At 41.5% G+C, this 23,759-nt stretch overlaps 1 protein-coding gene across 1 annotated transcript; it reads right to left on the reverse strand.

Annotated features, from left to right (window-relative positions):
* Nucleotides 1–377: 377 nt before the first annotated feature.
* On the reverse strand, nt 378–17,083 carry kcnj12a (potassium inwardly rectifying channel subfamily J member 12a). The gene is made up of 2 exons (XM_029629361.2): nt 16,406–17,083; nt 378–9,032 (listed from the first exon to the last, which is right to left on the reverse strand). Exon 2 carries the CDS (start codon nt 8,852–8,854, stop codon nt 7,517–7,519), a length of 1,338 nt encoding a protein of 445 aa, XP_029485221.1. The 5' UTR covers nt 8,855–9,032; nt 16,406–17,083; the 3' UTR covers nt 378–7,516.
* Between the last annotated feature and the right edge of the window lie 6,676 nt (nt 17,084–23,759).

Raw genomic sequence — 23,759 nt, forward strand, 5'->3', positions numbered from 1 at the left:
AAGTTATATTTCTAATACTCGTTTCGATGTCTCACTTATGGGATATGGCCAATTCCCATATCGCAGACATGCTCTCCGAAGTCAGTGTAGTCCCAACAGCATCACACCTCAGAGGCACTGAGAACAGTATGCACCAACAAAGATGCAGTGACATCCAGTCGATAAAACCTCATAGGGAGTGGCCCAACATGCCGAATTGCAAATGTGTCGCAATAAGATGCCTTTGAACTAGAGGTCGACTGATTTATGATTTTTCAATGCCGATACCGATTATTGGAGGACCAAAAAAGCTGATACCGATTAATCGAACGATTTATATATATATATATATATATAGATATATATATATATTTGTAATAATGACAATTACAACAATACTGAATGAACAATGAACACTTTTATTTTAACTTAATATAATACATCAATAAAATCAATTTAGTCTCAAGTAAATAATGAAACATGTTCAATTTGGTTTAAATAATGCAAAAACAAAGTGTTGCAGAAGAAAGTAAAAGTGCAATATGTGCCATGTAAAAAAGCTAACGTTTTAGTTCCTTGTTCAGAACCTGATAACATATAAAAGCTGGTGGTTCCTTTTAACATGAGTCTTCAATATTCCCAGGTAAGAAGTGTTAGGTTGTAGTTATTATAGGACTATTTCTCTCTATACCATTTGTATTTCATATACCTTTGACTATTACATGTTCTAATAGGTACTTTAGTATTGCCAGCCTAATCTCGGGAGTTGATAGGCTTGAAGTCATAAACAGCGCAATGCTTGAAGCATTGTGAAGAGCTGCTGGCAAACGCAATAAAGTGCTGTTTGAATGAATGCTTACGAGCCTGCTGCTGCCTACCACCGCTCAGTCAGACTGCTCTATCAAATCAATAGACTTAATTGTAATATAATAACACACAGAAATACGAGCCTTCGTTTACGGATTTGACCATATTAATGACCTATCATTTCGAAAACAAAACGTTTATTCTTTCAGTGAAATACGGAACCGTTCCGTATTTTATCTAACGGGTGGCATCCATAAGTCTAAATATTGCTGTTACATTGCACAACCTTCAATGTTAAGTCATAATTACGTAAAATTCTGGCAAATTAGTTCGCAACGAGCCAGGCGGCCCAAACTGTTGCATATACCCTGACTCTGCGTGCAATGAACGCAAGAGAAGTGACACAATTTCCCTAGTTTAATATGGCCTGCTAACATGAATTTCTTTGAACTAAATATGCAGGTTAAAAAAAATATACTTCTGTGTATTGATTTTAAGAAAGGCATTGATGTTTATGGTTAGGTACATTCGTGCAACGATTGTGCTTTTTTCGCAAATGCGCTTTTGTTAAATCATCCCCTGTTTGGCGAAGTTGGCTTTCTTTGTTAGGAAGAAATAGTCTTCACACAGTTTGCAATGAGCCAGGCAGCCCAAACTGCTGCATATACCCTGACTCTGTTGCACATAATGCAAGAGAAGTGTCACAATTTCCCTAGGTTTAAAATAAATTAATGTTAGCATGCAATATTAACTAAATATGCAGGTTTAAAAATATATACTTGTGTTTTGATTTTAAGAAAGGCATTGATGTTTATGGTTAGGTACACATTGGTGCAACAACTGTGCTTTTTTCGCGAATGCGCTTGTTAAATCATCCGTTTGGCGAAGTAGGCTGTGATTCAATGATAAATTAACAGGCACCGCATTGATTATATGCAACGCAGGACAAGCTAGATAAACTAGTAATATCATCAACCATGTGTAGTTAACTAGTTTTATAAGATACGTTTAATGCTAGCTAGCGCCTTACCTGGGCTTCTTGCTGCACTCGCATAACAGGTAGTCAGCCTGCCACGCAGTTTCCTCGTGGAGTGCAATGTAATCGGCCATGATCGGTGTCCAAAAATGCCGATTACCGATTGTTATGAAAACTTGAAATCGGCCCTAATTAACCGGCCATTCCGATTAATCGGTCGACCTCTACTTTGAACATTGCCCACCTCTGGTGGAATGAGCCTTCAGTCCCTCCAGGGCTGTAAACCCTTGCTATTATAAGCAAATATAATAGCCTCCGCTATCCAATGAGATGAGAGACGTTCCCACACTTGCAGGGCTCTCTCCCCCACCACAGCAAGGCTCATGACACGTCCTCTGGAGGCACAGACGTTGAGATCGGCAATGACGCAGATCTCCTCTCATAGGTCCTGTTTGGCAGTACCAGCGGCAAATCTGCCTGATAAGCCAACAGTAGGGACATTATGTTCTTCTTGAAGATAGATTCAGAAAAGTGCCGGTCTGTGACGTTGCACTGGGGTTGGTGTGGTTGGCCAGCGCCTGCTCAACTACCAAGGGATGTCCTGGTCTGGACTTTAGTGGACAAGGGCTTGCCCCAGTTGCGCTGGGCTTCCTCCACGCAAGCTGGGACAGCTGGGAGCAGTTTATTTCCTGAGACGGTGCGAGAGGGGAGACTCCTCCTGTCGTATCAATCCCCTTTTGCACTGCCACCCCCCACAGGTGTGTGCCACTCAATATTGAGTATGGCCGCTGCCAGTCTGCAGACTTCGATAAGCCTGAATCGGTCATCGGGTATCGAAGGCCAGTCCTATCGAAGGCCATTCCTATCAAAGGCCAGTCCTATCGAAGGCCAGTCCTATCGAAGGCCAGTCCTATCGAAGGCCAGTCCTATCGAACTCATTGATGATGAGGTCCCCTTCTTCTTCCTCCACTGTAGAGTAATCGAACAACGGTTGGAGGTCCTCGGGTAAGCCTCCTCCACCTCAGCCCATGAGGGTTGAAGTTGCGGGGTAGCCTCCTCACCCGCAGGCTGTGAGGACGATGGGGCCCGTGAAGGGTTTGATCTATGCAGTCTTGGCTTAAGGGCGGGCTTATGAAAGTCCCTACAGTGCACACAGGACTAGGAGTTACCGAGTGATGCTTCAGCATGCTCTGCCCCCAGGCAGATGATACACAAAGAGTGTGTGTCCTTGCCTGATCGCATAGCCCCACACGGATACAAGTGTGACAGTAGTGGAGCAAGAGTCCTGCTCGGTTCTCCCTGTGCAGGGGTAGAAGGCTCCATGGCTCAGAGAAAATAGTTTTCCTCGAGAAAATAGTTTTCCTTGCCTTTCGGCTAACAGCCTAACTAGTTAGCACAATGCTAGCTGGAGAAAGTGTGTGTGTGTTCTTTGTGTCTCGACAAACAAAGTATGTCTCTCGACCGTCGAGCTGTAAATCTAGGGTAGTCAGTTTAATCAACTCGGCACGGGTGAACGTGGGTTGATCTGGCCTTGCAGCAAGAGCTAGCCCTTGGGTGTGGTTAGCTAGCTTTCCAGCTAGCTAGCCAAGTTAGCTAAAGCCTTGCTGCATGGGCTAACCAAGTCTCGATAGCTAGCCGTGTGACGCTAGCTTCCAAATAAATTATACTCTAAGCAAAACTTTCCTTTTGGTCAGTACTCAACACTATCGACAGGAGCTGAGGTCCTACGTTTGGCAGCGCTAACCTCACGGTTTGCCTGAGAACAATTGGGCGAGTGGTACCTTATAAAGAGGGGAGGGGCTCATCTCATTTGCCACTCGACCTGTCTGTCTCCAACAGACGTTGTGTGATTGGTTTGTCAAGTTCGTGATCTGCTAGAGAGAATCCCAGAAGTGAGACATTGAAACGAGTATTAGAAATATAACCAACATTTTCTCTATTATTTTGTCAGTAGAGTAATGATGATGCATCTAGTTGTTTCCTCCATTGATCTCTCTCTCTACACCTGTCTCTGGTTGTCCTCCAGTTCTGGTCCATGGGGTCCCAAAAGGCTCCTGAACCCGCCAGGCTGTTTGTGTGAGTGTATGTCACAGTGATTTATTGAACGACTGGATCGAATAATTGTCCATAGACCAGAGAGGCATCTGGTCGCCTCGGCAACACAGATGTTGATCTGTGATCTCAGTCTAATCACATTTGTCATCATGATACAGCTCTCTGTTAGTTGGTCGATTGATTAGTCAGGCCTTATGAGTACCACCTGTGTTTAGTGTTGATTCGCAACACAGAAATTTGCTAGGAGGGAGAAACAAAATGCTGGAATATTACGTTAATTCACAGCAGCTGTTGTGTTGTGGGCTACTACTGTAATGTAATACCAATGTTTTCAGTTTTACAATGATAAATACATGAAGTAAGCAAATTTAACAAAATATGCACTCCAACCAGTTTTCATTTACAATTAGGTTTTAATCGAATAATTTAATTGACTTTGCATTAAAATAAAAGCCCAGGGCACGTTTCTTCACCTGGGCCATAGGAAGACTTCTACAGAGGTCAAAGGTTTTCCAATCATCCCTTTAAGAGAAATACCTGTTTAATCATAAGCTTCTGTGCTGAAATGAAACAAAATCAAATCACTGATAACCTGAGGCAATAAATCTATTTTTGCCTCTTTCTTTGTGATTTCTTCAGATTTTCTTCTGGTACAAAAATCGATAAATATGGATGATTTTATTCTAATGTATCTCAATGAAATACTGTCATTTAAAAATAACTTACTTTTAAAACAGATGTGTTGATTTGTGTGTATTTAGCATTTGCCTAATATAGTTTATTGATGTTGTGTACAGCTAGTGCATTATCTGTTTTCATGGAGTCAGGTTGGGTAATATTAAAACTTCAGATAAAAAAGAAAAAGGCATGATGGAATTTTGCATTCCGATGATGCAGCATAGAAGCTGATGATGCTTTACCATGGATACCACCGAAACATTATAAGTAGGTACAAAGGTGTTACACATTAGGATACCAGAGCCTTCCCAGAAGGCAATGAGCATAAAGTCTAGGATTGGGACAAAAAGGCTTCATTTATCTCCCCAAAAATCTCTCTTAGCCTAAAAGTTCTAAAAAGCAACACATTATGTATAATTATTTAGGGCAAAGGATACCCCTGGGATAAAAGGACCACTAGGAAAATATCAGTCATTGTCGCCAGCTGAATGACCATCATGGTGTTTCTTCTTGTGCTAGTCTTACAGTACTAAACCTCCTACTTCCCCCTTTCTTAGATACAAGGGCAGTTATTTTGGTGGAAGAGGAAAAGTAGTATTTTAGGGGACATGAACTGCACATTTCAATGAGGATTTCAATGATTTCATGACACAGCATAATATATTGTGTGCTATTTAGTAGAGCAGTGCATTATGGGTAGGCATAAATTCAAGGTATACATTTCATATGCTACGATTCATGCCAAAGATTAAAATTAGTCTGTCATGCACCTTAGTTTTCTTGCTTTACCTAGATACTGATAAATTACAAACTACTCAGTATATGTAACTAAGACAAAAACAAATCTGTAGATACTAAAATATGACATTTATTTGGTTTGAATTTAGAATTTTTTGCTTGATTTTGTGCTTGAAGTTGAACCTAGATTATTAACATTCAAGACACCTTTCCTATTTATGACTCCTTTTGTTACTTCCATTCCAATTTGCATTTTAAATGGAGTTTTGGTACCTTTAGGCTTCCATATCATAGCAACACACCTTACAAATATTTTTTGTTATTGTACTCATTCTTAATATAATGTATATAATGTTGTTCCGAACCCAACTTAATAACTCAGCTGCTAAGCTACTTCTTGAGTTATTGAACTTTGAAGATCACTCCAGTAAATGAAGGACAAAAGATGTCTGTCTATACATGATGTTTTGGTGAAAGCGCTCCTCGAGACTCAAAACATCACTGTCAGAGAGATGAGTGTGGTGCCAGTTATAAAACAGGTGCACCACGAGAGAATGGAGTCACCAGACTAGCCAAGCGGGTTCCACAAATAGACTCATGATTTAGCTCTGTGCCATTCACCATTTATGTTTAGTACATAACATGGAGGTACATTTCAGTATTATTGCTTTTCATATTGTCTGTCCACCTGATCATGTAAGCCTATTGCTTCTGAGATGTAATTTAATCAAATCAACTAAGGACTTTTTTCAACATATCACAGATAGTTTCTCGTGCTTAATAGGGGTTTATAGCTTGCTCTTACAGTATGTTTCTAAAAACACGGGATTAATCATTTTACTAATTTTAACCTTGCCCCACATGCATACCCTGTGTAGACCATTAGGAAAATATTGATGACAGTTCCAGCAAAGCAAAGCTTGAAGGAATAATACACTATTTTAAACTATATTTAGTATATTTTTCATTAGTCCATTGTCGATATAGTCCGAAAATGTCAGCAAGTTTTCAAGATGTAGGACTTTCAAAAAGCAAATTGTCACTTACACCATCATCATGAGTGGAGTATTCCTTTAACACACATCAATTTACCTGGTAAAGTACCATTCTTTCATACTATTTCAACTTTTCTATCAAAAGGGATTTGATAGCATACAATAACTGCTCTTTACTTATAAAGATATTAGAGGGGAAACACTTTATACATGTGAAGGCCCTCATTGAGTTCAGACACACATTCATCAAACCGGTTCTCTTTGTAGAATTATGCAATGGTGATTGGACGACATCATAACATCTTCTACGGAAATCATTTCAGTTTCTGTCCCTTGATATCATTAATGATGTGCATAGATTTGTTTTAAAGAGAATAAAAAAAGAGAGAAAAAAAGAAATGTAATGATATTTTCCCTATAGTTGTTTCAAACTTCGTTGAGGTCAGAATAATCCTGTGTTATTTTAATGTTTTAAGCAAGGCGGTATCAAAATGATCAATTCAATTTATTTTCTTTCTAGAGAATTTTGAGATGTTCCCCCCTGCCCATTCTAAATGAATTTACTGCATTACTATTGGGCCTACTCCTAAATTCGGCTAATAGTGCAAATGATATGTATTCATCACAACAGGTTCAAATTAAAGTTGTGAAACTACGTTGTGCTTCAATGGCTCGTGGATGGTTAAATGATTTAGCATGGTTCATTGCTTCTGAATGCTGCAGTACACTTTTACAGGAATTGTCATCGAGTGTCATCGAACTCCGTTACAGCGATTGGGAATTCCAGCAATGTGGGACGCGTATGGGTAGCTTTAAACTGTAACACTATCATTTGTGCCCAACAGCAAGTTGAAATAGCAAAAATATTTTTTTAAGTATGTTTTTTGAAAAACGGTACTCCACACAAAACAACTTATCTAAGCAATAATATGAACACCTAGTATCGGATTATTAGGTCTTGTCATTATACCTGTTCGATGCATCATTGAAACTCAAATGACATTATGAAAAAAATATTCAAGTTTCCATGAAGGAATAAGGTCCTTCACAGGCCTTTTCCTTTTGTTGACGACATTCTCTACCACAGTTTTGCGAGCTGCGTACTCTTGCTTTCACCTTTTCCTTCCAAACAGTATCCCTCTTTCCCTTTCACTGTCCCCTTATTTTCTTTCCAACCTATTACAGTAGTCAGCTTTTCTTATGGCACTTTGCATTGTTCTGCATTTTTACCCTTGAAAGGAAAGAAAACGTATCAAAAGTTGACCCCGGGTAGGTACAAGGGCAGGGGTCATATCTCTGACTCCCTGCGGTACGACCTTTGGTCCAGTCCCCTAGTGGTCTGTATCCTCTCGAACTCGTGTCGACTGGTCCGGTCCGGACTGTTCAGGTTGGCCAGCACTCTGACACCACCGCCCACGCCCACGCCCACCACATCCTCTTCCTCGTCCTCGTCCCGGCTGAGGAAGGCCAGCTCATTCTCGTAACAGAAGGAGTTGGAGTTGGGCACCAGGAATTTGTTCTCCACCATGTCCTTGGCACTGTAGCGCGGGGTGGACGGTACCTCGTAGGTCTTATGAAAGTGAGAGTAATCCACCTTGTACAGGTTCTTCTCCTCGAAGAGCACCGGCTCGAACCGGTGACCCCACAGCACCTCCGTGGCCAGGTAGGAGCTGCGCGCCTGTGTGGTCATGGCAGTCGCCTCGACCATACCCTCCAGTATGACCACGATCTCAAAGTCTGCCGTCTCCAGGTCATTTTTACCAATCCCATAGAGTGGACTATCCTCATCAATCTCATGGATAATCGTAATGGGCGACACCAAGAAAATCCTGTCCAGGCCTTTGTCAAAGCCCACATTGATGTCTATTTGGTCCAAGGGGATGTACTCCCCTTCATCAGTGATCCGGGGTTTGATGAGCTGAGCTCTGACATGGGCCTCTACAATGTGACTCTTCCTCAGGTTCCCCACCCTCCACATGAGGCACAGCTTGCTGTCGCGCATGGCAATCACTGCGTTGTGGCTGAACAGCAGCGTCTGTGCCCGCTTCTTGGGCCGTGCCATCTTGGCCATGATGGCGCCAATCATGAAGCAGTCAATGATGCAGCCCACGATGGACTGGAAGACCACCATGAAGACTGCGACGGGACACTCCTCCGTCACGCAGCGGTAGCCGTAGCCGATGGTCGACTGGGTTTCGATGGAGAACAGGAAGGCGGCCACGAAGCCGTTGACTTGCAGAACGCAGGGCGTGAAGTTGTCGTCTCCAGCCGGGTTGTCAAGGTCGCCGTGGAGTAACGCTATGACCCAGAAGGCCAGGCCAAAGGCCAGCCAAGACAGCACGAACACCAGCGTGAACAGCACCAGCATGTAGCGCCAACGGATGTCCACGCACGTGGTGAACATATCGGCCATGTAGCGCGATGACTTGTCCTCCATGTTGGCGAACTGCACATTGCACTGGCCATTCTTCTTGACGAAGCGGTTGCGGACCTTGCGGCGTGTGTGGATTTTGCCGTTGCCAAAGCCATTCATTCCACCACTGCTGCCGCCGTGCATGTTGGTGAGCCGCAGCGCCTCCTCCTCGGATGACACAATGCTGTAACGGTTGAGACGCCCCACACTCATGCTGGCCACGTAGGCCCGGGCTGCAGAGTCGGGAGTAGGTGGGAGGTCCCGGATGTCCCAATGTGTGATCACTCAGAGGTCCTTTCCAGTGGTGTCACTGCCAGAGCCCCATCTCAGCCGGTCATAGCCAGGGAGAAGGTGTGCTGTGTGGGTTGTTGTACTCTCGGCCGACCACTCCCTGAGGAGAGAAGAGAGGAATACGGACGTCAGTACTTTGAAATAACTGTCATATTACAGCATATCAGTATCAAAGTACTTCACCATTTAAGACTCTGGGGAACTGCACTACAAAGACATTTATTTGGTGTAATTCATGCACACATAATCCATTATGCCACTGGGCTTTCATAAGTAGTCTTCAGGCTATTGCCACATGCCACATAACCACATTTCACATAATCCATTGACACCAAAACCTTAAATGATGTAGTCACCATACCGTATAAGATTCCTTAAATGTTTTGTACATTATGGTGATATTATTATGGCCTTAGTGCTATTACCATGATTCTTGACAAAATGCTAGATTTTTATCATGAATTTGTTTTCAATATGAATGGCTAAAGACTCCCTCCCCCCCTTTACCTCCTGCTTCCGAAGCCTGATCACGACTCACACATTCATTCCAAATGGCCCTTTTCAGAAGTATTTTTGTTGATTGCCGGGCAAAGTGGAGAGGAGCTAGCTAGATCCAGACACTTCTCTCACAAGACGTTTCCTGTGCTTTTATCGGCCACTTGCTTAGAACCGATGAGATGCTACCAGACATCATTCACAATTTTTTTTGCAGCCTTCTGTACGCTATAGTACACACAGTCAGCAGAATGATCAGATTTCAGCTACATCAACACTAGGACGTAGTGGAAAGTTCAATATGGTAAAGCTTCCTATCTCAGTGGTGTGTTCATTTACGTACTGAGCTCTTCTGGCTGTCATGTCAGCATTGCACTCAATTTGATCAAGTCTTTTTTTTTTTTTTGCCTGTGTGTGTGTGTGTGTGTATGCATGTGTTTAATTCAGGATTCCCAGGGGACTCCTGTGCGTGCCACAGTTTTCATGGGTGCGCCATCACAGATGTTAAGCACAGGGACAGAAGGAGAGGGAGAGACACACTTGGTCTAAAAATGAAAATGTTCTGTCACTACTTAGCCAGGTTTCAAGCTCTATTTACTTGACCTGATTCAGTATAATTTGCAGTATTATTAATCACGCAACGAGGATGGTGTAAGATTTACAGCATTTTACCACTGCCTCCTATATTTTTAAGCAATAATGCCCGGGGGAGGGGGGGGGGGTCTAATTACTTTGGTAACCAGTTTATAATAGCAATATGGCAACTTGGGTGTTTGTGATATATTTCCAATATACCATCGCTAAGGGCTGATCTTAGGCACGACGCAATGTGAAGTGCCTGGACACAGCCCTTAGCCGTGGTATATTGGAAATATATCACAAACACCCAAGTTGCCATATTGCTATTATAAACTGGTTACCAAAGTAATTAGAGCAGTAAAAATAAATGTTTTGTCATATCCGTGGTACGGTCTGATATACCACGGCTGTCAGCCAATCAGCATTCAAGGCTAGAACCACCCAGTTTATAAATACGTATACTGCATTTCTCCACCCTCTGCTTGTGTGCATGTTCAATACTAGACGGAAACCTATCTCATGGTTAAGTGATCAATCAATTCACATTTAAAACATATTTGTATAGAATTAAAAATAAACATGTACACACTAAAGAATAACATATTTATTCACGCACACACGCAGAAACACACGCAGAAACACACGCAGAAACACACGCAGAAACACACACAGAAACACACACAGAAACACACACAGAAACACACACAGAAACACACACAGAAACACACACAGAAACACACACAGAAACACACACAGAAACACACGCAGAAACACACGCAGAAACACACACAGAAACACACACAGAAACACACAGAAACAGAAACACACGCAGAAACACACGCAGAAACACACACAGAAACACACACAGAAACACACGCAGAAACACACGCAGAAACACACGCAGAAACACACACAGAAACACACACAGAAACACACACAGAAACACACGCAGAAACACACACAGAAACACACGCAGAAACACACGCAGAAACACACACAGAAACACACACAGAAACACACGCAGAAACACACACACACAGAAACACACACAGAAACACACGCAGAAACACACACAGAAACACACACAGAAACACACGCAGAAACACACGCAGAAACACACACAGAAACACACGCAGAAACACACACAGAAACACACGCAGAAACACACGCAGAAACACACACAGAAACACACGCAGAAACACACGCAGAAACACACACAGAAACACACGCAGAAACACACGCAGAAACACACACAGAAACACACACAGAAACACACACAGAAACACACACACTGTATATAACTTTTTCTTTTGCGCCACACACGCCGTACATCACACTAGCCTTAGGTTTACAAACACCTTTGCCAATCTGTAATGATTTATCCATCTCTGTATAGATATTGTCTACTAATTTACTAGACCTCGGCTACGAAGGGCCACAGATGTGACCTGGGCCACAGACGTCACCTGGTCCACATCATGTCCAGTCTCCAGGGTAACCAGCAGAGCAGGGTAAAAGTGTCTATAGGCCCCCAGTAGCCAGCCACAGGTCCCTCTGGATCCCCAGACAGTCCCTGTCTCATCCCTATACCCCGTATCAACACTCTGAAGGCTTGACGTTGTACAACCGTCCACTGACGTGCACTACTAAATCCCTCCGGTCCTTCCCTCTCTCTACCACAGCCTCTCAGTCTCACTCCATTCACCATGAACGCACAGTAGTTGGCTGTACTCTACAGCCAGGTCTAACAGAGTTGCTATGTCAACTGCTGTAATATATTATGACAGCTATGTCTGCTTTTGTGCCCTCTTCCAAAGGATTTGATTATCCCATGATAATGTCTCACCACTACTGTTACTGCACACATACCATATATCATTTGAACCAATACATATTTTTTCTTAATCACTAATATCGCAAAACACAGTTTGCAATGTACAGAGTCTACGGAAGGTTTCAGCATTTCACTTTGTTTTGTATTCCATGCCATCCATCTTCTAGCTTGCTCCCCATCCCCTTACGGCCGACAACGGTCCTCATGTCATACTGTCTGTAGTAGTAGATCAGGCAACACATGAATTGATTAAATGAAAGTAAAACGCCCTGTGTGTGCTTCAAGTCATTAGTTATGTGCCTCCAGGTCTATGCTGGAGAAAGTATTTCGCAACATGCTGCATTAATTGATTTGCAGGAAATGGAATTTAGAAGTCACAATGCGGAGAATGTATGCTTTGTTAGAATGCCGAAGTTATTTGGATTCGACAGTAGGTGGTTTAGGTGATGATTTTCTTTTAGCACAGCTGAATCTAGATTAGTCATGTACAGTATAGAGCTTCACTAATCCTCTTACCTTACTTTATGTCTGTCTATGTTATAAATGCAACACAAGTAAACCGCTACATCAACTATAACTCTGCCTTTAATTCTATTTGCTTTATGTGCTATATAGATTTCATTGAGATATGGAAATATGGCAAAATGCAGTCGTTACCTTTATGTTCCAGCGAACACATACAGCATACCTCCGTGTGTGTGTGTGTGAAAAGACAGATTTGCAGAGTCGATGCCAAGAATACCATGGCACGTTGAGAGAAATCATACCTTGTGTGGCATACCTTTGCTACATTTCTACATTGTCATTCCTTTCACTTTCAAATAACCTGACTACAGGATGACTTTGTTATGTCTGAAATAGCAACCAAAGTATAACTCATGAGTGCATCTTTGTAGAAAGTACAATGTGGTTATTACTCACATATAGGATAACATAGGATAACATAGGATAACACACAGGATCATACATAGGATAACACACAGGATCACACACAAGTGAACAAAGCATGGAGGTGATTTGAGTGTGCAGGTAAGGTGAAATGCTTTTGAATGATCCTGATGGGGTTCGATTATGTGTAAAAAATGACGAAGGATGGGGGGGTGGAACACGAGGCCGGGAGGAAAAGGGGGTACTCCATCTCAAGGAAAGCAGGAAATCGAACACGGCGACTGTGATCGCAGCCAGCACCCTTTGTCCATTGTTCAGGAAGAGCTCAGGATCAGGTGTCATCGTATTTTCCTATGGCTCACCTCATCACCCGTGTGGTCTCAAGTGACCTACATATTTTCCTATTGAGTAGCTCACCACTTAACCGCAGGGGACACGATTTGGGAGCACACCTTCGTAGTATAGCATTGTACATCTGCCTTGTCCAGTTGCATGGGCAGTTTGTTACTACGTTTAATGCATTCGACAATATAATAGTGACCACAGAAATAGAATGACTATTGTTCATTCTATTTCTATCATAGTGAACTTCATTCAAGACAGGATCTGACCATGGCAAGGGAAAGGCAAACTCTGATAGTCAGCCATTTTCTACAACGTTATGTGTCTCTCCTGATAAAAGACAGACTGATAAGTCACACTCTAGCGGCTAGGACAATAGTTTGTGTTTGAAATTCCGTCTGAAGTTACTGTTCAGCTGAAACCAAAAGAGATAAGCGTGTGTGTGTGTGTGTGTGTGTGTGTGTACGTGTGTATTTGTGCTTATGCAGGGTGCATCATGATCATTCATCATTCATTGCTTTATTGCAAATCTGTGATTTAACGATCATCCTATCGTCACTTCTATGTGTTAATGAACAAGACAATCTGTCTGAATATCTCCCGTGGTCACTTTTTTTCATCCACCTGTATTCTTTTGATCAATTAAGTGATTACAGACCAATCCCACTAGGGGGCGTCCCAAAGGCTCGGCTCTATAAAGGTCCATGGCTCGGAAACCCCATGCTGTTTATGTTGTTAATTGACCTCTTAGCTTATGACACCAAGCAAGTGAACATTAGACGTTTATTTACAAAACGCTCTATCACATTTGTGTTTTTTCATGAGAAAATATTTTTTATTAATACATTTTTAGATGTGCATGAAAATGTTTTTATTTGGGGCAAAACGCTATATATCCATTTTTTGTTGTTGCTGGAATGGCATGTTCGTACCCTGTATATTTGACTGTGGTGTGTAGTTGTCTCACCTAACTACCTTTAGATTAATGCACTTACTGTATGTCTCTCTGGATAAGAGCATCTGCTTCATGACTAAAATGTCAAATGTAAATGTTTTATACAGATTTCATATTACTGTATTTACTTGTTATTATTTTAATATTGATGTCACAAATGTATCATTTGTACAGTTCTTTATAAAGAAAATGTGGTTATTTGTTACATTTGACTGTGTAAAACCTAGCAGTACTACTTATTTCTCTGCGAGTCGGGCAGCAAGTAGCCTAGTGGTTAGAGCATTGGACTAGTAACCGAAAGGTTGCAAGAATGAATCCCCGAGCCGACAAGGTAAAAGTATGTCATTCTGCCGCTGAACAACGCAGTTCCTAGGCTGTCATTGAAAACAAGAATTTGTTCTTCACTGACTTGCCTAGTAAAATACAAAAAAAATAAAGTGAGGGGGATATATGGTATTTAGCAAAAAAACATGGTTATTTGTCTCTCTGAAATGAAACCATCAAGTGATACATTTTAAACAAGTACATACATGTCTGTCATTTAACAACCCCAGGTCATTTATTAGATAATGAAAATACACACCAATCTCTTTCATAATGTCTTTAAACAATAAAAGCTACTTTACCAACATATAGTGCTTTGGAATGAAATCCCCAGTTTAATAAATGTAGTAAGTAGTACATATAAGTAGTACATATAAAATATGAACCTTACTATACATAAACTCTAATATAGATGTACATTTGTATTGCACATAGTGCGACATGCTGCGTAGGCCAGGAGTAGCTTACATGATATAATAAAACTTAAATGTCTTGAATTTTTTATTCTATTTTCATATCTGACCACATATTCAAATCTAAAATCAAGTATGTATAATTAATGGATTCAACCAAGACAATCTAATGGCATCGGTTATGTACGCAATATGAAGCTAAGGTTTGTGGTGTGCTATTGAGATGACAGGCAGGCAGGATCTGACCATTGATATATCTGGGAAACACAGAGCACTGCCGTTCACCAACTCGAATGCTCTTGGCATTTTTTAAATCAAATGTAAACTCTTTGGTTATATCTTGAGTACAGTACTTTTAGGAGATTCACTCAGATAATACAGCTTTCCTGTGGATTTGATCATGACAGCTGTCTGCTGGACAAAGCTCCATACATGATCAAGTTGAATAATCAAGTTTAGTGCGCATCATGCCAAAACAAAACCTGTCATGATTGCAACTAGTGGTCCATAATCATTGTATACGATCTCCTTAATGGATTTGACCTCAGAGAAATATGTGTTGATTTGGTACTCAGACAATCGTTTAGAATTCTGAGGGTAGAACGTGTGCATAACGCGTGGATTGAAATGTATTTTTACATGTAGCACTGTCTGGAACAGGTGTAGGCTAAGCATCATACAGTCATCTCATACCAGCCTTAGATGTGAAGTGATACTGTAGGTGTCAGGAGGATCATATACACAATCCATATACTGGGCTGTTAATGAGGAACACTTCACTGTATACTTCAAAACACTATCTATCCATTTTCAGAAATGTTGTTAAATGAGATTTTATTGCTTAAAGAAATCATAAGAAAAGAGATTGGTGTGTTTTTTCGTGATCTAATTGTGGCATGGGGTTGTTCAATTACATGCATTTGATTAAAATCTATCACTTGATGGTTTCATTTCAGAGAAACAAATAATCCTGTTTTTTGCTAAATGAAATAAGCAGTATTGCCTGGTTTTACAGTCAAATGCAACAAAAAAATACATTTTTAATAAACAACTGTACAAATGCTACATTTGTGACATCAATGTATATATTTTTGTAAACTTTCTTTTCAATACAGTAATAGGAGATCTGTATGTAAAACATTTAGTAGATGCTCTTATCGACTTACAGTAGGTGCATTCATCATAAGATAGCTAGGTGAGAAAAACACGTATCACGGTCAAATATACAGGATACGAATGTTCCATTCCAGCTAAACAATGGATATGTTGCATTTTGCACAAAAAAAAAACAACAAACATTTTCATACACATCTCAAATCTATGAATACAAAATCTGAGAACAGTAATATTTTACACACACATGAAACTTCCCATAAGTCATCATATCAGATGAAAAAACACAAACATTGGGGGATAAAGCGTTTTGGAAATAAACTTTTCATATCGACAAGAAGATCTGCCTTCTCTTTTACACAGCAACATACCTGTACTATATGAATTTAGATTGGACAAGACAAAGGACTTTGCATTTATTATTACACTAAACCCCATTACGTAATTGCTGTCCCCACCAATATCACACCAATGATGAGGAAAAGCAGTTGATGAAAGAGCAGAGTCAAACATGATGTGAAGTTTCTTACCTTATATTATCCACCTGGTTCTTCTTCTACCCCACTTTAGAGCTGAAACACAGTGTCCTCCTGGCTCATATCCCAGCTAACCAATCTGAAGCATCATTCTCCCTCCGAGTTTAAGCCACCAGAGCTGGTCTCTCCCTCTGTGATTCCTAAGGGTAGAACCACTCCATCCTTTTGAGCCACAGACACAGAAACCCTTTGAATTTCTTCATCATTGAGCTCTATATCTGCTATCTTTCCTTCCTCTGTTGTTGTCAGTCAGCGAGTTCTTCCTACATACATCGCACATACGTGCAATGCAACTGTGGTCAATTGGTCCCCACAAAGAACAAAACCATGACAAATGTGTGTATTTTCTTCTCTTTGACTGAATCACTCTGTCCTCAGTTTGTCCTCCGTTGCTGGGTGGAAACAAAGGTATCTAACAATTTCCCAATGTGAAAAAAGGCTTTGTATCCCCATCTTCTGAACTCCCTCAGCACTCTTGTTCATTGACAATCTTTAGTAACATTGAAGTCCTTTGTCACATTTCCCATAAAAATGTTGAATTAAAAGAGATAATTACCTCTGCTTATTAGCTGAACAGCCTCTCTATCAATATTTGCAACCTGATCTAGTTCTGCTGGCAGCAGTTCTCTCTCTCTCGCTCTCTTTTTCTCTCACTGTTTCTTGCTCACTCACTCCCTGCATCTCTTCTCCCACTCCCTTCTCTCTCGTTGTGTCACAGAAGCTGCCATTTGCAGCCACTGTTCCCTCCCTCCCTCCCTCCCTCCCTCCCTCCCCTCTGTCTCTCTTTGCCTGTCTCTGTCTGTCTGTTTGTCTGCCTCTGTCTCTCTCTCTCTCTGTCTCTCTCTCCCTCTCCCACAGCATGGCACAGTCTGTGGACAGTAACCTGATCGACAGACGTATCATTCAAATGCCCAGGACAGTGTAGCAGTGTATACATGCTGCCTTCAGATCACATTGGGAATAGTTTTTATTTTGGTAAATGACAGAACTGCAAACAGAGTGTAACTGTTGGGGGATCTCACACATTGCTACATACTGACTGCCCAATCCACATTACAGTAGCAACCTCTTGCCTGTTCATGTCCTCTCAGTGCCTCCTGTCACAGTTTAATTTCATGACGACTACAAAGTCATATCAGATAGCTCTACATACAACGTGGTCATATCAGTTGTGTTCCCAGGTTACTACACTGTCAGGTGTTACTGAACTGGCCTTTTCAGTCAGAGGTGAGGATGGTGAGGATGTTGAGTGTTCTCAACATGCATGCCTGTCTTAAATGTATCCCATGCATTATTTGGTGCTCTGTGGGAGTGTGTCGCTGTGACGATGGAGTGGATACAGTGTATTGATAGATCACGCAGCTGAGCTGGGTGACTTGGTGCGGAGAGACACCCTTCACACTTGCCCAGTGTGTAATCAGTATTGACCCAGGGCATGTGTGTGTGTGTGTGTGTGTGTGTGTGTGTGTGTGTGTGTGTGTGTGTGTCTGCAGACAGGGTTAAGGTTTTGGCATCTCCGCAACATGTCTGGCATCCTGACACTCCTGAAAGTGGAATTTAAGTGAAAATGTGGCGGTCATTTCCTTCTGTGTTGAACTCTACTTATTAGGTTTTACAAGGAGATCAACAGGTGGCCTAATTTCTTGTTTTCTTCTTCTCTGTCTCCAGAAATAAAGTAAAACAGTGAGTCATCAGTAAGAGCCTTTCAATTTCAAATGTCTCTATGAAGGTAGTCTTTCTGTGGTCTGTCTGGAGGATGTAGCACATAACCGTAAATCATTTTCCATCCTCATTATAATGCAGCAGTGCCTTGTTTGGTCTCAAGGTGTTTAAGAACCATTTCAACCTGTAGCTCTCCTGGCTATTGATGCTGTGGAACATTCTACTGCGTTTCCCTTGACAACTCCGAGCAGTGACATTATATTTGACAACGCTCGGTGAGGCTTTGCACGCTCTCCTTTTCTCACATTTATCAGAGAGCCAGTCATCAGTCAAACCCTAAAAGAGATGACAATTACTCAGGGGGAGGAGGAGAGTGAGAAGACTCTAAATACAGCCTGACTGCGTTTACAGCCCATCTTTATCACTTTATGAATCATCAACACTATGGCTGTTTTTATGGTGCGTTTGAAAAAAAGACTATTTGTTTATGTTATCTTTCCCTTTTTTTTGAGGGTGCTCTTTCTTTTCCCCCAAACTCAGCCTATCCTCTGATTTTATCTGTCAATGTGATCAGGGACAACCTGACTCTTCATAATGGTAATCTAGCGTCATTTGCATTGAGATGATGATGAATGCTGTCAATTAGCTGGAGGTCTAGAGGACACCGGTTTCTTCAACGTGCCACTGCGAGAGTTTGCATCCGACTCCACTGCACTGTTGCTGCAGTGCCTCACTATGGAGTGTGAGTAAAGAGCACGAGAACAACACCAATGAACGACAGGTGGTAGTGTATGTACTGCATAGCAATTCTTCACACATCACTTGCGCGAGAGGGTTCGGTCTCCTAGGGAGAGGTGTGAGTGAGATATATGGCTTCCGTGGATACAGGGACCTTACATACAGCATCACAAGCCATGTTGTTTTGCCTGGTGCTACACGGGCGACTACCGCCATAGTGAAAGAGAGGAGAGCGCTCCGACCGCCCCTCACTCATCCAAACAGAGACCCACTCTGGCCATGACTCATCATGAGAGAGAGGTCAAGAGAAGAGAGAGTGAGATAGAGAGAGGACCAGAGAAGAGAGAGATGGAGAGAGAGAAAAAAGAGGCGAGAACGAGCACAAGAGACAAGCGAGAGACTATGAGAGAGGGAGAACACGAGGGAGGAGAGAGAGAGCAATAGATACCCACTCCTGCCAGCCAGCTGTACTCAGCAGCGGGGTCTAATTTGCATTAATCACCAGGCTCCTATGAATAAGTGTTTGATTAGCGTCGTCAAGAACCAGGCTGGAGGTATGGCAACGCGACACTAGCGTTTGATCATTATAATAGGGATTGTGTCATGTCATCCCTTTCCCAATGACCACGACGCCCAAAGACATGTCTGTCTGTGTCCCAAAAGGAACCCCATTCCCATTTATAGTCTAGTACTTTTAATAATAATTACATGCCATTTAGCAGAAACTTCTATCCAAAGCAACTTACAGTCACTTCCCTAGCATTACAAGCGCCATGCTCTACTGACTGAGCTACAAAGGACCACGTTCTGTATATTATTATATTAAGTGGTTTTGACCAGGGTCCATAGGACAGGGTGCCATTTGGGATACAAACGTCATCATTCCACTAAGGGTTATTGATTTATTACACACTTTGTCAGTGTGTAGCGTGAGTAGCAGATTCTACAATGTACTATGCAATTTTATAGTAAGTAACCGAAAGGTTGCTGGATTGAATCCCCGAGCTGACAAGGTATAAATCTGTCATTCTTCCCCTGAGTAAGGCAGTTAACCAACTGTTCCCCGGGCACCGAAGACATGGATGTCGATTGAGGCAGCCTTCCAAGCCCTCCGTACCTCTGATTCAGAGGGGTTAGGTTAAATGCGGTTGACACATTTCAGTTGAATGCATTCAGTTGTACAACTGACTAGGTATCCCCTTTCCCTTTACTACACATGATCGAGGGATAGTACTGTGTGTAGTATAGCATTCTACCGTATACTACAAAATGTTATATTAAGCACTACACAATCGAGGGATATTACAATGTGTAGTATAGTATTCTACAGTATACTACAACATTCTATAGTAAGTACTACACATGATCAAGTGATACTACAATGTGGAGTATTATATTCTACATTTAACTACAGTATTCGATAGTAAACAGTAGTATTTTTTCATGTGGGTGTATCCATCCAAACTCTTTAACCACCCAGTTTTTAAAATGTGATTTACAGTAAAGACATGTGATTTTACTGTAAAAATGTATTATCTTTTATTGTGCCACGAACACAACCAGCCATGATGTTTTCATCTGATTGTCATACAAATCACTTCAAAAAGTAGGTTACCCTCGAAAGTTCATCCAAAATCATTCCAGCATCCGAACAGTGCACTGTGCGCCAACTTTTCTTCAATTTACAAGTGGCTGAAACTCTCAACGAAGAAAGGATCCTAGCGAGCGAAACGGCGCCCCTCTGTCTTACTATATGTCGCCCATGTATCTGATGCTATTTGGCCAAAAAGAGTATGACATGCCATACTCATGTTGGCTGGAGCGCATCAGATACATTACATTTACATGGGCTACATATACATGTACATGTCCTCTGCCTCAATGATGAGGGCAGTATTGTCAGCAGCACTGATCTTTTTACAAAAGAAATGCTCATTCCGCTGTGGGTTTTTGGTTTTTCCTTTAAATTAAGATCTAGACAACCAGGTAAGGGGATTACCTTACTAATTAGTGACCTTAATTAATCAATCAAGTACACGGGTGGAGCGAAAACCCTCTGACACTCGGCCCTCCTTGGAATGAGTTTGACAAGTGACCTAGAGTCTAAGGGCCCGGGGCTGGGTTTCTACAAAGCTAAAATCTGGAATTGTTTTAAGCAGTTTTATTTTTCATGTTAGGATCCCTGTAGATATAAAAATTATAATTAGATGAAACACTGAATTCGGCCTTACTGCTATTAGCCCATAGAAATGCATTTATTAACAGATTCATACATGGAAAAACAGTCAAATTAAATAATATTAAAGTATGTTTTGAAGTGTCTGTCCTGTATCTGAAAGATATAAGAAAGCTCAGTTTTTGTTATTTTATATAATTCCCGTGGAATTACCTGTATACTTTTTTCCCGTGAAAATGCCCTATTCACTTCCATTAATATGCCTTGAGTGGAGCATGAAGGGGCCTCAAGTGGATACATTTTTTAAAACACTTTTTTCCCCTGCTCATGAGGCCCCTTGATGATGTGAGGCCTGAGGCAATTGCATCTTCTGCCTGATGTTTAGTCCGCCAGTGGGGGTATCCTCAGTCTGAAAATGTGGATGACTATACACTAATACTGTATCGTCCCCTCTCTCGCTACTTTACCTTTCAACTGAGCTGCGTAGCCTGCTACCAGTGACGAAAGCAACGGCAAAAGAACAGATCATGTCCTCATCCCACACCGGATATAGCTCTATTGTGTAAAAGCCCAGGACAGCGCTGAACTGTCCCCCCTCCTTCCCTCCCCTGCTCTGGCTGTCACTAAGCACCCCAATTACATTACTCTCCGTGCCTTCCGGCTGACAGCGCTATTTCAGGCTTGGGGGGCCATTTCATGCCTGCTCCCTTCATTTCAGCCATTTCCTTCGTAATATGGCTGTGTGAATTAAACATGATTAGTGATGTGATATCACCATTGTTATCATGCACGGCACTGCCAGGATATACCTGAGATGTACTGCTGAGAGAAACTATTTACCAAATGAACTTACCCAACTTTGGAGTTTTGATGACAAGTGCTGAGATCAACCCTGTGTACAGTGTACAGTATTGTTCTGTGTTTTATTACTGTGCAATGAGCCATGCATGTTTGTATCATGTCAGGCTATAGACGGTTAATGCTATTGCATCATTCCCTCTTCCTGACCTCTCTCTCTCTCTCTCTCTCTCTCTCTCTGCTCTATGCTGTGTCCAGAAAGAGGATAATGAGGTTTCATTTATCTGCTGTAACTAGCCTTCGCACTCTGCTCGACCTTCACTTGCACGTCCATTGAATTTCCACTGACCTCTTACGCAAATTACAGGTAACTGACCAAGAAAAGGAAATCCCAACATAAAGTGTCTTAATAGGGTGTTGGGACACCATGAGCCGTTAGAACAGAGTCAATGAGCCTTGACATAGCTTCTACAAGTGTCTGGAACGCTAATGGAGGGATTCTTCAACAAGGAATTCAATCATCTGGTGTTTTGTTGATGATGTTGGAAAACGCTGTCTCAGGCGCTACTCTAGAATCTCCCAAGTGTTCAATCAGATTGAGATCTGGAGACGGACAAACACATATTATCTTGCTTGGTCAACTCCATAAGCACTGATCTGAGTCCTGTCCAAGACTAACACTGCAGCCACGGTAAAAATCTTCCATCCAACGAATTGTGTCTCTGTTATGGCATTTGAATTTATATGACGGCTCTTAACGTACCACAGTTGCTGTACGTAAGAGCTGAAAAATGATTTCTCAATGCAAACAAAGTTCATTTATAGCAGAGAATGTTCCCATTAGATTAGGTTTGAAGGAAATTGAGCATCTGGTTTGGTTGAGTGGATGCTGGTGTAGTAAATGTGATCATTTTTCAGCAGCACTCATTGAATAACTACTGCAGTAAAAGTGTTCAATGTTCAGTGATAAAAATAACTGTCGTTACTGTATATTATCGTTTAGCCCTTCCACTGTTCATCGAAAAAGTCTCTGTCTCACCGATTTATGCACTATTTCCAAGCAGTGTCTTAGCTTGAGATTGTGAATTCCTCACATCTGAAAAATGTGTATACTTGGTGCATTGGCTAAAGCTTGTAATTGAAGAAAGGACTGTGAAATTGGTTTATTAGATGAAAAGACACTAAAGCTGTCTTTAGTGATGTGAAAATACCCATTCTTATTTAACCATCATTTTAGCAGGGAGTCCCATTGAGACCAAGGCCTCTTTCCAAGGGAGCATTAAGATGTCTTAGTAACACAGTGCATATTCGTTTCCACACAATATGCTAGAAAACATATTATTGAATTTATTGGAAGCCATGCCATTGACTTGGTAGAATTAAGCCTTAAGGGAGTATGAGACCAGGGTGAAACCATTATCGCAACAATAATGATTCATTTAGTTGCTTATATTTTGAGAAGATCAATGAGGATAGATGGAGAAGAAAATAGTCCTTTGGTGATGGATTAGCCACTTTCATAAAATGACCTCAAGACATCGCTCGAGAAACCAGCTTTGTCAAGTTGTAACAGGGAATGCTCAATTAGATACAGCCGAAGGTTACCTGTTCTGCGCACCAAAGGTGTGATGTTGTAAAACATTTTAATATGTGCTATGATGGGATCTGAGCTTTTCTAATCAGGTCACATGGTTTTAACAAACTCCTGGAAAAACTCCTGGCTTTGGGGAGGATGAAAAGACCCTGTCAAACTGCAGCAACCTTGCATTGGGGGGGAGGGGGGGGGGGGGTTCTATACTATACACAGATACAGAGAAAGTAACATGATTGGACAATAAAACTCACAGGGTTTGCATCATGTAGTCCTTCCCTATTCAACCATAGGACTCATTTTTATTTATTTATTAGCTATTGAGTTTATTGATTAATTCCAAATAATCATTTTGGATTGAAAAGTCAGCCCACGTTTGACTA

This window comes from Oncorhynchus nerka, linkage group LG23 (genome assembly GCF_034236695.1).
Source record: "Oncorhynchus nerka isolate Pitt River linkage group LG23, Oner_Uvic_2.0, whole genome shotgun sequence".
Classification (NCBI taxonomy): Eukaryota; Metazoa; Chordata; class Actinopteri; order Salmoniformes; family Salmonidae; genus Oncorhynchus; species Oncorhynchus nerka.